The sequence below is a fragment of the Eschrichtius robustus genome, chromosome 13 (genome assembly GCF_028021215.1).
Source record: "Eschrichtius robustus isolate mEscRob2 chromosome 13, mEscRob2.pri, whole genome shotgun sequence".
NCBI classification, from domain to species: Eukaryota; Metazoa; Chordata; class Mammalia; order Artiodactyla; family Eschrichtiidae; genus Eschrichtius; species Eschrichtius robustus.
In genome coordinates, this window is record NC_090836.1 from 54,402,214 (window position 1) to 54,417,133 (window position 14,920).

General features: G+C 34.5%; 1 protein-coding gene across 2 annotated transcripts in view; it reads left to right on the plus strand.

The window, feature by feature from the left end:
* Positions 1-14,920, plus strand: part of LEMD3 (LEM domain containing 3) — a 65,940-nt gene that overhangs the window by 35,663 nt on the left and 15,357 nt on the right. For both annotated transcript variants that reach the window (XM_068561381.1, XM_068561382.1), the window contains exons 3-4: positions 417-483; positions 2,771-2,838. In XM_068561381.1, coding sequence (XP_068417482.1) covers positions 417-483; positions 2,771-2,838 — 135 coding nt within the window. The remainder of the gene's footprint in view (positions 1-416; positions 484-2,770; positions 2,839-14,920) is intronic.

Genomic DNA, 14,920 nt, shown 5'->3' on the forward strand with positions numbered 1-14,920 from the left:
TTAATTGAAGTGTCACTACTCATTCCCTTATTATGTGGTTGAGGCAGGTTAAAACAAAACATGAAGAAAACAGTCTCATAAAAATACACGAGCTTGCATTGTATAGAGGGGGATTGGGAGCATTGTTTTGGTGGCTGGGGGAGTTTGTTGTATATGAGACCTTTTCTAGCACTAACCTTAGTGCCAGTTTCCCAATCATCCTCAAGAAGGTAAAATATTTAGAGTGATAGTTTAGATTCTTAGATTAAGGTTTCTTTAAAATATGGTAGCTGTTGCTTAAATATGAATTTGTCTTTCAGATTATGTAGCTTCTATGGTTTTTAAATTCATTCACTGTTTTTTCAAATAAAAATTATTAATTGGTGCATTTTTCCCCCTGGAATCAGATATTTTATAATAATTTCTTTTAAATTTAGGAAAATAAGAAAAATCTTATGATGAACACTTTATACAAGCTTCATGATCGATTGGCACAGCTTGCAGGTAATTGTTTTAACATTCATAGTCTCTAAAATTGTTTTGAAAATTAATTTGCATATATAGCATGCAGTATCAGTAGAAATGGTTTTTCCCAAGTTCAGTGTTGTTATGTTATATTTGTGGGGTGTTTTCTCTTTAGAAGTTTTTAGTCCTTATATGGAGTGGGTTTTTATCTGTATAGATACGTTTAATCAAGGCCTTTTTCCTGCCTGCCATATGTATACGATGAAATATAGATATATACTCTATAGTAAAAGTCATCACATTTTTTTATTGCATTGATAATAACAAAATTCTGAAAGCTTATATATCAGTTAAATTGGGTAAGCAGTGGATTAACTAAGATCCTCGATTAAATATAAAAGTGCAGATTTTCCTTTGGTGATTGTATAGGTGTCATTTCCTTGGATAAAGTAAATATATTACAGAATTTTTTTCTCCTGAAACATCGCATTTTCCTCATATTCTGGTCTTAGTAAGACTTTGAGAGTTCTCAGGTATGCAACGTATCTGCAATTAGAATAATATAGGTGAATTGGCATGAAGTTTAGCATCTATAAAAGCTGTAGTAGCACCTTATCTGTTTATTACCTTTTAACTTTTTTCAGTTATTTCACATATAATCTGAAAGAAGAGACTTTGGATTCTCTTCGTATAAACAGTTACAAGAAAAGAAAAATGTAGTGTTCCAAACTTTTGTTTGTAGCAGATCCTTTTGTAGAAACTAGATCATTGGTAGAAACCTAGTAGGTGAATGTGGAACTTCTCTGGTCGAATGGAAGCACTGAGAATCCTGACAGTTCCCCATCCTCTCACCAATCTTTGTTTTTGTTTTTTTGGGGGGGTCCTTAATTCTGGTCAGTTTTTTGGGGCTAATAATTATGTGTATATCACTAAAAGTCTTCTTTGCATTGACTGACAGACTGTTATATACATATGCTGCAAACTGATGACATTTATTTGGTATGCTGTGGCACCCAGAAATGAAGTATATAATCTATATGGAATTCCTCATGTTGCTGCTACAAGCTTCTATAGCTGTCTCTATAGCAGTGTTGTATGAAGTGTGTTAGATCAGCATAGTCTGGGGTGCTTTTAAAGATGTAGATTCCTTTCTCTACAGCAGGGGTCTGCAAACTTTTTTCTGTGAAGGAGCCAGATAGTAGATTTTTTAGGCTTTGCGGGCTAGACTGTCTCTGTCACAACTACTCATTTCTGCTGTTAGAGCCTGAAAGCAGCCATAGATAATACACGAATGAACGTGGCTGTGTTGCAATAAAACTTCATTTGTAAAAACCTGTGGTAGGCCAGATTTGGTCTAGTGGGTTTGCCAACCTCTGCTGTAGATCTGTGGAATCAGAATCTCTGAGGATGGATTATAAAGTTTGAAGACTTACATGTTCATCTAATAGGTATTTCTACCTGTTTTACAACCATGACCATTAAAATCTGGCTACTTGAACAAAACTGATAACGTGGTTGCTTTTATGATAGAAAAATTTGCCAAGGATTTTACTTTAATTATTGTACTTTTATGTTAAATTTTTTTAAAAAAGTACTTGAAAGAAACAAGTAGGAGAAACTTAAAATCGAAGTTCAATGTAAGGATAATTGATCTCTAATAACCACAGATAGCCTGAAAAAAAAAAAAGACTTTGGATTCTTTTATAAATAGTTAACAAGAAAAGGAAAATGTCGTTTTCCAAACTTTTGTATGTAGTACACGTATTTGTAGAAACCAGATTATAGGTAGAAGCTTCTACTTTCCCTGTTGACTTGTGTTATAATAATTTTTTAAGTTACGCATACTCCTTGCTAAAGATAGGCTTAGTAATACTCCGAAAATGCACATTTTAATTCAAACCTACTTGAACTCTTGAATTATTAGCTTTAGTTAATAGATGTATGAGTTAGCACAGTGAATTTCCCCCCTTGAAAAATAATGCATCTCTAGAGGGCTTTCTTCGTGCCAGGACCTGTGGGTAGGCATCAGCATGACACGGTCCCTACCCCTGGCTAACAGTTTCATTGGGAATGTAAGAGGAATGTATGTTTCTGTCTAGACTGAAAGACATTTAAAGGTTGTGGTTGGTATAAAAATATTTGTTTATATTGCCTATTGGAATTTATTTCTCGAAAATAAAATTGAGTGTTTATCTTCTTTCTTTACTGATTATGGTAATATAATCTATAATTGTGTAATTTGTAAAACTAGTTTGATTAATCATATTTGTTTTCTTCTGTTTAACATAGTACTGATTCAAAATTAATAATATGCTAATCTTTCCAGGAGATCATGAATGTGGCAGTTCTAGTCAGAGAACACTTTCTGTCCAAGAGGCAGCTGCATATTTGAAAGTAAGCAGTGAAATTAGAATTTTAATAGCTCTATTCTTAAAGTTCATGTAAATCATCACAACTTATATCTACAGTACCATGCATTTGATTACTTTAATTGTACTGTTGCAAGCTTGGGCCTGCTGTTTGGTGTAATGTGAGCAGATAGAGAAAGCAAAATTACTCAACATTTTCTGTTTTAGTTTGTTTTAGAACATTCTCTGTGAGAGAATGCACATTAGTTTGGAAAGGGTGCAGACACCATTGGTGAGAGAGAAATTGAGATAAGTAAGTAGCATATAAGAAAGCAAGTAAGCATCTAACCATTGTCATTTATTTCAGTTCTTCTGCCCCGGGATAATTTTATTTCAGGGTTCTAAGAGAACTTGCAGATGTATTTTCTATACCACTGTAAGTAATCTAGGAAATCCTAGATAAAAGGAAAGGTACTAGAAGGTTAAGATGGACAGGTGTCACTCTGATTTCCAAAAAGGGGATAGTGGATTTTGAAAACCATATTGGGGAGCTTGATGTTAATCCAGTTCCATAAAGATAATTCCATAAAGATGTGAGTACTTGCAGATGGAAATGCTGATCCCTAGAAGTTAGCATCCATTCATTGTGAACAAGTTATGCCATACAAACTTCATTTCCCCCCTTTTTGTGGTAAAAAAACACGTAACATGAGATCTACCCTAAAGTGTACAGTATTATTAACTATATATGCATCATTATGCAGCAGATCTCTCAAACTTTTTCATCTTGCATTACTGAATCTCTGTACCCATTGCACAGCAACTCCCCCTTTCCTCCTCCTCCCAGCCCCTGACCACCACCATGCCACTTTCTGCTTCTGTGAGTTTGACTACAGCAGATACCTCATAAAAATGGAATCATGCAGTATTTGTCCTTCTGTGACTGGTTAATGTCTCTTAGCACAGTGCCCTCAAGGTTCATCCATGTTGTACTATATGACAGGATTTCCTTCCTTTTTTAAGGCTGAATAATATTCCACTGTATATACCCCACATTTTATTTATCCATTGATATGCTCGTGAATATTTAGGTGTTTCCACTTCTTGGCTATTGTGAATAATACTGCAGTGAACATAGGAGTGCAAATATCTCTTAGATCCTGTTTTCAATTCTTTTGATAAATACCCAGAAGTGAGATTGCTGGAACATATAATAGTTCTATTTTTAGTAATTTGATGAACTTCCATACTGGTCTCCATAGTGGCCACACCATTTTACATTCCCACCAACATTTACAAGGGTACCCTTTTCTGCATATCCTTGAAAACTCTTATTTTGTTTTCTTTTGGTTCTGGTTTGTTTTTTAATAATGGCCATGCTAACAGGTGTAAGGTGATATCACAGTGGTTTTGATTTGCATTTCTCTGATGATTAGTGATGTCAAACGTTTTTTCATATACCTATTGGACATTTGTATGTCTTCTTTGGAGAAATGTTTATTCAGGTCCCTTACCCATTTTTTAAATCAGGTTATCTGATTTTTTTGTTATTGACTTGTAGGAGTTCCTTATTTACTTTTGGATGTTAACCCTTATCAGATATTTGGTTTGCAAATATTTTCTCCTATTCCACAGGTCACCTTTTTACTCTGTTGATTGTTTCCTTTGCCCTGCAGAAGCTTTTTAGTTTGATGTAGTCCCACTTGTCTCTTTTTGCTTATGTTGCCTGTGCTTTTGGTGTCATATCCAGAAAATCATTGCCAAGTCATATTTAAAAAATCATTGCTAAGACCAGTATCATGAAGCTTTTCCCCTGTATTTTCTTCTAAGAGTTTTATAGTTTCATGTCTTGTTTAAGTCTTCAATCCATTTTGAGTTGATTTTTGTGTAGTGTAAGATAAGGCTTCAGTTTCATTCATTTGCATGTGGAAATCCAGTTTTCTCAACACCATTTGTTGAAGAAACTATCCTTTTCCCATTGTGTGTTCTTAGCACACTTGTTGAAGATCAGTTGACCATATATTTGAGACTTTCTCTGTTTTCTTCCATTGTTCTATGTGTCTCTCTTTACATCAGTACCGTACTGTTTTGATTACTGTACCTTTGTGATATGTTTTGAAGTCAGGAAGTATGGGGCCTCTAGCTTTGTTCTTCTTGCTTAAAATTGTTTTGGCTATTCAGGATCCTTTGTGGTTCCATATGAATTTTAGAATTGATCTTTCTGTTTCTCAAAAAAGTGCTACTGAGATTTTGATGGGAATTGCATTGAATCTGTAGATTGCTTTGGGTAGTATGGACATTTTAACAATATTAAGTCTTCCAGTCATGAACACAGGATGCCTTTTCATTTATTTGTGTCTTGAATTTCTTTAAGCAGTGCTTTGTATTTTTCAGTGTATAAGTCCTTCACATTCTTGGTAATGTTTATTCCTAAGTATTTTATTCTTTTTGATGCTCTTGTAAAGAACATTTTCTTAATTTTCTTTTTTGATTGTTCATTTTTGTGTATAGAAATGCAACTTCTTTTTCATATTAATTTTTTTATCCTGCAAGTTTGATGAATTTGCTTAAATTGTAATGGTTTTTTTGTGGAGTCTGTAGAGTCTTCTACGTATAAGATTGTGTTTCTGCAAACAGATAATTTTACTTCCTCCTTTCCAATTTGTATGCGTTTTCTTTTCTCACCTAATTGCTCTAGCTAGGACTTCTAGTACTATACTGAGTAGAAATGGTAACAGTGGACATCTTTGCCTTATTCCTAGTCTCCAAGGAAAAACTTGCAGTTTTTCACAGTTGAGTATATACTAGACATTGGCTTTTCATACGTGGCCTTTATTATTTTGAGGTAATTTGCTTCTGTTCCTGATCTGTCAAGTGTTTTTAATAATTTAAGGTGTTGAATTTTGTCAAATGCTTTTTCTGTATTTATTGAAATGATCATGTGATTTTTAATTTTTTATTCTTTTAATGTGGTGTATCACATTGATTGGCTTTTGTATGTTGGACCATCCTTGCATTCTTGGAATAAATCCCACTTGGTCATGGTGTCTGATCCTTTTAATGTGTTGTTAAAACTGTTGAACTCAGTTTGCTAATATTTTGTTGAGGATTTGCATCTGTATTCATCAGGGATATTGGTCTGTATTTCCTTTCTTGTAGTGTCTTCGTTCAGCTTTGGTGTCAGAGTTATGCTGGCCTCATAAAATGAGTGTGGAAGTGTTCCCTCCTCTTAAAATTTTTTGGAAGAATTTGAGAAGCTTAAGTGTTAATTCTTTTTAAAATGTTTAGTAGCATCCTCCAGTGAAACCATTGAATCCTAGACTTTTCTTTGTTGGGAGGTTTTTGATTACTGATTCAGTTTCTGTACTAGTTATAGGTCTGTTCAGATTTTCTATTTCTTCATTATTTAGTCTTGATAGGTTATATGTATCCGTTTTTTTTCTAGGTTATCCAGTTTGTTGGTGAGTAATTGTCCATGGTAGTCTGTTATGATCCTTTGTATTTCTCTGACATCAATTTTAATACTTCCTCTTTCATTTCTGATTCTGTTTGAGGCTTCTCTCTCTTTTTATTAACTAAGGGTTTGTCAATTTTGCTGATCTTTTCTAAAAACCACCTCTTTGTTTTGTTGATTTTTTTCTATTTTATTTCTGCTCTAATCCTTATCATTTCCTTCTGTTAACTTTGGGTTTAATTTATTCTTCTTTTTCTAGTTCTTTGAGGTGTAAAGATGGGTGGTTTATTTGAGAGTCTCTTCTTTTTTAATGTAGGCATTTACCACTATGAAATTCCCTGTTAGAACTGCCCTTGCTGTATCCCATAAGAAGCTGTTGGACTTCTTGAATCTGAATGTCCATTTCTTTCCCCAGATTTGGGAGTTTTGGGTCATTATTTCTTCAAATAAGCTTTCTGCTCCTTTCACTCCTCTCCTTCTGGGACTTCCATAATGCATGTATTGATCTAACTGATAATGTCCCATAAGTCCCTTAAGCCTTTCTTCATTCTTCTTCATTCTCTTTTCTTTCTGTTCTTCTGGATAATTTCAAACGACTTATCGTTGAGTTCCTTGATTCTTTGTTCTGCTTGATTTAAGACTGCTTTTGAACCCATCTTGTGAATTTTTCAATTCAGTAATTGTATTCTTCAGCTTCAAAATTCCTGTTTGGTTCTTTTTAGTGTTTTCTCTTTATTGATATTCTCATTTTATTTATGCATTGTTTTCCTGAGCTTGTTGAACATCTTTAAGACAGTTATTTTTAGATCTTTATCAGGTAATTCACATAGCTCAGTTTCTTTAGGGTCAGTTCCTGGAGATTTATTTTGTTCTTTTAGTTGGGCCGTGTTTCCTTGTTTCCTTTGTGTGCCTTGTTACCTTGTGTTGGGATCTACCATTTGAAAACACAGCCACATCTCCCAGTCTTTACAGACTGCCTTCATGCAGGGGAAGACCTTTACCACTGAGCTCAGGTAGAGATTCTGGGGTCCCCTCAAACCTTTTTTGTGGATGCATCTTTTCTGGACTTGTGGGTGTATATTCCCAACTAGAGAGATTTTGCAGGTTTCTTTTTATAGGAGCTTGTAATCTCTTGCTCCCTCTGGTGTCTGTCTGCTATACTGCGGGTCCTCTGGGACAGCAGGAAGCTGTCCAGCTCTTTTTTATTTTCAGCAACCCCCAGGCATCTAGACTATGTCAGATCTCAGGGCTCTGAAACAGGTGATACAGAAACCAGTCCCTTGGGCAGCTCCCTGAGAAACTGAAACATTGGACACATGTTCCAACTCTTTCCCTCCTCGGGGAGAAACCAGGAGTTGGGGGTTTTCTGCCACTTATTCTGCACTGAGCTGCAGGGAGGGGCAGTGGCAAGTGAGTGTGTATTCGTTCATTGCCTTTGTTCTTGGTAGCCCCCAACCTGGTGCCCTTAGCTACTAGTGCTAAGATTCAAGCAAGACAGAAGCCAGTCCCTCTGGCAGCCCCTGAAAAGTCTGAACATTGGGCGTATGTTCCAGTCTTCTCTTTCCCTCCTCAAAGATAAGCCAGGAGTTGGGAATTTTCTCCAGATCACATTATGATGGTATGCCAGGGGAAGGGGCTCCGGTGAGTGAGTGTTATGAATTTTCCTACTTTCATGCAGCTAGTTTTGCACATGCTTGGGGTGCAGGAGGCTCTTAACCGGTTTCTAGATTTCTTACAATGGGAACTGGTCTGCGTATTGTTGAATTTGTGTCTCCATGGGGGAAGGAGGGTCTGGGGCTTCCTATTCTGTCATCTTGCTGACGTCACCCCCCTCTTTTTTTTTTTTTTAATTTACAATGTAGTATATAGTTCTAAGGCTTTCAGCGAGGTTTTAGTGACAATCTGCCATGATATGCTCGTCAAAAAAGAGAAATGTGGACTCAGTTTTTAACTTAATTCATAACTTATATGTAGGTACTTAATTCATAACTTATATGTAGATACTTAATTCATAACTTATATGTAGATACTTAAAAGATGTTGAGACAGAATAATATGATGGAGATTTGATGTTGATTCCAATTCTAGCACTGGCTCATAGAAGCCGTGTGTCTTGGTAAAGTCCCTTCACGTTTCTGTAGCTGTATCTCAGTGTGAAAGTGGGACTGTTCTTATTAATGCCTGTCAGGGTTGTTGGGAGACGTGTGAGAATATAAAGTACCTAGGTCAGTGCCTGATGATTATAATAACTTCCAATAAATTTTATATCTTTTTTTGTGTTTTTCCTAACTAATTAAACCAGTGTCACTCTGAAGAGAGTTTTCTAATAACATGCTGCAGGATTTGTCTCTCAACCTTGTTCTTTTCTTCATTTTCAGTTTTGACCTAGATGAGAACATTGATGACGGGCAGATTCGTGGATAGCGTAATAGTTAATAGATTGGATACCTAAAGGACTAGGATCCAAAAAGGTCTAAATAAGGAGGGCTTACGATTATGGGACTTTGTCTTAAGGGATGGAAAAATTGCTAGATAGATTATGGGGGTGGGGGCAAAGAAGGGATTGGATTGAGTAGGCTAAAGGGAACAGAGAATCAAATATTCCAGGAAGAGGACATAGCATGTGGGAATCCAAAGCCAGCAAGCCATTCGTTATGATTTGAAAGTGTTTTTACTTTTAGCAGTGGGAAAAACTGATCCCAACCAGTGATTCCCTCCTACTTTCTCTTCTTTTTTTTCCCAGTTGAATCTCTCAGAGAGGTAATGGCACAGATATCAGATATCTGTTATCACTGGTCATAAATTCCTGGAGCAGGATTAATTTACATTTCAGACAAACCTCAAGACTCTTAAAATCTACTGAATTGTATTTGAAGGAAGGACTAAAGGGTTGGTTGGGATAGGGCTTGGGAACAGGATAGGGCTTGATCAGTAGTTAAGCTGGAGCTGAAGAAGAGTCGGGTTGGTGTGGAAGGATGATTAACTGCCTCTCTTTCCCGTCCCCAGCCATTTGATTGGATAAAGTAAAAAGAAGGACACAGAACCAGGGTTGGGACAAGTTGGAGTCTAAGCCAGGCAGCAGTAGGGTACAAGAGATTAGTTCGATTAAAGACTGACAGCAAAGGAGTTAATGGATACACCCATGCATGAGTTAGTTGGGAACTGCCGGTATTGAGTTTAAAAAAAAAAAAAGTGATGTTAACGAATTCCGGTCTTAAAAGATTTTAATATCTTTTCTCTGGGACTATTTTATGTTTCAGATTGGGTTTTGCCCTTTTTTTTTTTTTTTTTTTTAATTCAGTAGAATTTCTAACGTATATTTTTACAAAAGATTTTGGATTAATTTCTTAATTAGTTAAGTGAAGTTATTTTATGTAGGTAATATCCTTATACATTTAGGGGTGTGTGTGTGTGTGTGTGTTTGTTAGTGTTAACCTTTTCTTTTCTTTTTGGAGTCCCATTTTTAGCTTTTCAAATGCTGTGAAATCTGGTATGGCTTGTTACCACCAAAGATGCAGTTTGGACTGCTACTAAAAGGAAGAAAAGCATTAAACAGGGTTTTTTCCAAAAAAATTAAGTTTTAAGGTTTAGATAAAAGCTTTTAGGTGCTGTTTTTAATAATGCTTATTTTTTTCAGTATAACATTAACCCATGCTTATGATTTAACTCATACAGAAAATAAAAGGAAAATTGCATTTCAAATTCACCACCTAAGGTTAGCCACTCATTTTGGTTCATGTTTCTCTAGTCTTATATTTTTTCCCCCAAAATTAGTATCACTATAAATATTATAAATATGTCATATTATAAATATTTACATATTTTTTTCCTTAAAGTTGTTAGTGTTTTCCCATGTCATTGTTCAGGTTTTTAAAAATTGTTTCTTTTTATCACTGGATAATATTTCTTTACATGATTGTATTGTACTGGTTTGTGGTTTTTTTGGTATTACGAAAGCACCTTAATTTTTGCATTATAGTACTTGATTTTGTGATCATTTCCTTAGGAAATAGTCCTGGAAATGAAATTACTTGTTCAAAGAACTTTTGTTAATGCTTTTGATATATGTTGCCAAATTAATCTCTAATTTTTAATGATAATTTTAGCACAATCTATCCAAAATTGATATTTTATTTTACCCAAGTTCTAGAATAAGTATGGAAGAACCCCACTACGAAGCTGGTATCAAATAATGATGACCATATATATATTATAGGCTTTCTGCTTGTGGAGAGAGATCTGTTGTTCCTTTTATGTATTTGTACTATGGTTTCACCTGCAACACAATTAAGTTTTTGCATTCAGGAGTAAATGAGCCAGAGAATATGTAGCACTCCTACAGTATAAGCTAATTTTTTTCCCAACTTCTAGTGCATTTTAAGCACAGTATTAGTAAATGTTTGATGGAGTAAAATGAGTGAATAAGCCTCAGTAAAAATGTTTAAAATTTTTCTTCAATTTGATTCTTTACAGTCTATTTTTATTTTATTGCTCCCACTTTCTCCTTCAAAGGAAATTTAAATAAATGTGACAATTAATTTAAATAACTTAAACACTTTTTCTTACTTCTCCAGTGTTTTTCTCGAACTTTTTATTCATCATTTTTGAGATTGAAAGCTTGTTTTGATTTGTAAAAAGTTAAGAGGTCCCTCTGGTGGAACATTTAGGAAATACATGGCACTATATTTTCATGAAAAGACATAGATTGCTTTTTAAGTTAAATGGTGGGAGCTTTGTATGATAACTTAAATAGAATGATGTAATGGATGGTGGTTCATTTCCTAGGTCACTTTCAAGACCTGTTTAATTTTTAACCCAATGTGTTTAAGGTTTGTGAAGAATATAATAGGAAAGAAGGTAGCTGCAAATGTGCCAAATTATGGGCTGGATAGATTTTTTATGAACTAGCTTGGAATGCTAATCACTGTTAATAAAATTGTGTCTTTGTGGAAAAATAAGTATTCTAAGAAATGGAGTGAGGGGATACATTTCATAATAATTATAATATTTCAAGTACAATTTATCTTAGTACTTTCTGTATGTAACCTTTGATTTCACAATGATCCGGAAAGGTAGGTGGTATCAGACCCACTTTATAAAGAAACTAAAGCTCAGAGAGGTTTCATAACTAGGTCATCCAGCTAGTAAGTGATGGAACTGTGAATAGAATCGAAGTATTTGCTCTTTTCACTGTATGGTTCTGCCTCTTAGATGGAAGGCCTGGGTTTATAGCCCCTACCCTCATCTGTTGAGTGGTCAAGGGACTGACCCTGAATAGGGTTTAGAATCTGAAGAATTGATCAAAGTATATGCATCTGCATAAATGACTTTCTCCTATTTCCGCTTAAGGTTATACACATAGCTATTCAGTAGTGGAGTCATGATCTGATTCCAGGCCTCTTTGATCCTAAGGACCATGTTCTTTCCATTATTCTTGCAGGTGAAAGATCAAGTTTCCACTGAATCATCAAGAATTAAGTCATACTCACTATTGATTTCTGTGTGTCGTATTTTACTTAATTTAAAGGTAGCACCTAATGTATGGCATATATCATCTCACAATTAGGCAGAATATTCACTAACTAGAAAGCCACGTAGCTATTATTACCATGTAAATTATCCATTTGTGAACTATATCCAATAGATTTTTAATCTTTGCTTGACTTCTCCCTGTACCAGTATCATTTTCCCTCCTTACAAATGTTTTGTTGCTTTATTTAATGAACGGAATCTTTTGCATGAAACAGTATTATTTTTGTACTTTGTAATCCAAGTTTGAAGCATCTGATACAGGTTTGTTTTGTTTTTTTTTTTAAAGAGGCCTTTTTTTTTTTTTTTTTTAATTTATTTATTTATGGTTGTGTTGGGTCTTTCGTTTCTGTGCGAGGGCTTTCTCTAGTTGCGGCAAGTGGAGGCCTCTCTTCATCGCGGTGCGCGGGCCTCTCATTATCGCGGCCTCTCTTGTTGCGGAGCACAGGCTCCAGACGCGCAGGCTCAGTAATTGTGGCTCACGGGCCCAGTTGCTCCGTGGCATGTGGGATCTTCCCAGACCAGGGCTCGAACCCGTGTCCCCTGCATTGGCAGGCAGATTCTCAACCACTGCGCCACCAGGGAAGCCCTGATACAGGTTTTTAAATACACATTTTTGGCTAGTTATTTTGAAAATAAGTAAATTAGTAATTGGGAATCATGGGTGTGTGTGTATGTGTGCACATATAGTGTATTAAAATAGATTTGTTAAAGATTTGGGAAAACATGCTTTGAATTTAGAAAGATTTCTATGAAGCAATCAGCAGTGTGTTAGAACTATTGCCTGTAAGTAACTAGTAATAAGCAATTATGTTAATATTAGACCTGCTTTAAAAATTAAAAACTTAGTTTCCTCCTGAGTTTTGTCATCAGTTATTAGAAAATGGGTATTTTATGATACAGGAATGCCTTACCTCAAGGGCTGGCAAACTGCAGCCTATGAGCCATTTTTTGGTATGGCCTGCTAGCTGTGTTTTTACAACATTTTTAAAGGTTGCTTAAAAAAAAAAAGTGACAGAGACCAGAAGTGTATACTGCTGCAAAGCTTAAAATATTTACTCTCTGGCCCTTTACAAAAAAGTTGGCCTACCCCTGCCTTACAGCTTTCCAGGTAGCTCCAAAAAGTGAACAGTAAAACACTTCAGACTCTTAAGATCAGGTAGATGCTGTGTATGCTACAGTGTTAGCATGAGCTATTTAATTAGCATAAGCCAGAAAAAAATTCAACTTCTATGTCTATAAAAATTCCATTTTATGATACTGTAGAAGTCTAAGTACTATGTAGAATACTTGTGGAAGTAATAGCTTATTTAAGAACTCAACACCCTTTTAATCTTTAATGAAGTTTTAAATAAATTATCATTTGTTTTTTGAAAATCTGTATTCATAAAGGAACATTCCATGATTCTGTTGTATTCCAGGTAGTCATTGGATATCCAGGAGTATTAACATAGGAAAGGAAAACAGAAAATGGGAAAATAACAACGGATGCCCTTTTCTATCCTTAGTATTTTATAACTAGAAGTGTTAAGCTCTTTGTTCCTCCACATACTTAACTTATTAGAGTAGGTGTCCTTGTTAATTTGAACCATTATGTACATTTTTAAGGATAATTAATGAGGGTAGTAATGCTTTTTATAATGTTTTTAGCTTCCTAAAATTTTTATATTTAAATTATATAACTAGTAAACTTGGAAATTTATTTGTTTTTACATTGTTTGACATATGTTTATAGTCTAGCCTTCTAAGTTCTGTGTAATAATGCAAACATGTCATAATATTCTGCATATGGTATTAATACAAACTGAAGAGCATATATGTAAAAACAGGTTAAATACAATGTATGTATTTCATTGATTTTTTAAAAATATCCACGTCTTTCAAGGGTGCTTCATGTCTTTGTCTTTGAAAGATAAAGTCTTTGAAAGGAACTAAATGAGTACAAAATCATTTTTAAAAACCGATACATTACAAAGAGGAATCAACGCAAGGTCTTCAGCTCCCATATTAATAACCCATATTAATATTGCTTTATGGATTTTCAAAATCCTGTATAACTTGTGCTTTATCTAATCCTGATCCATGCAGTGTAACCAGAAATATGTTCTGTTGGTGTTCCTTTATCAAAGCTTGAATCTGCTCTAATTTTAGAGTATGTGAATGTGCATTCTGTTTGATTTTTAGTTATATACAAAGTGATTTCTAATTTTATAACAATTAAAACAGTAATTGCCTGAAATTGTTTTGTATAGTCGCATAACATCTTGGGGCAATATTAAACAAAATTCACTTTTTCTTCGTTATTTTCTAGTTCTTACTCAAATGAGTATATATCTTTTATAGTTATAAATAAGGTGAATGTTGTATTTTACTTTTTAAAGCATATAGCTATTTAGCTCTCATCATGATCATTTCTAAATTCATAATATCCCACTGAAGTGATCTCACATATAAACCATTTCTCAATAATTAAATACTAACATTGGCTGCAATTTTTTGATATTTATAAATATTGCCAAAATTATCACACTTAAAAAAGTAACAGATAGCCTATAGTTATCTTCAGCACCTGAAAATCCTGGTAGTAGTTACACATAAGAAATGATGCCTAGCAAGATTAGTTCTGCTTCATAAAATTCTTTACTATACTTCCAAATTTGATATATTAAAATAACTGCCAGTTTCATATTAGGAAGTAAACCGATCAAATGAGAACCTTGTAATTTCCAAAGCTGTTGAAGAATATGTTGTTAAAATTCAATAGCTATTACTTATAAACATTTTTAAGGGATTTTAAAAAGTGATTTCTTATTTCTACTTTTAGAAATTCATTTTTTGCACTTCCAAAAGTACATGAAGACATACTTTTTGAATAGAATGCAAGCTCCATGAGCACAGGGAATTTCGGCTTTTTGTTTAGCGCTACATCTCTAGGTCCTAGAACAGTACCTGCCACATAGTGAGCCCTCAGTAAATATTTTGAATGAAAGAATTTTCAAGGATGTTTATTTACAGTATTATTTGGTATACTAAAATTGGAAACACTTCATGTTCATTAATAAGGGGGTGATTCGTGTAAAATAACCACACAATGGAATATTATCTTGCTGGAAAAAATTGAGGTTGTTCCATGTGTACTGACATT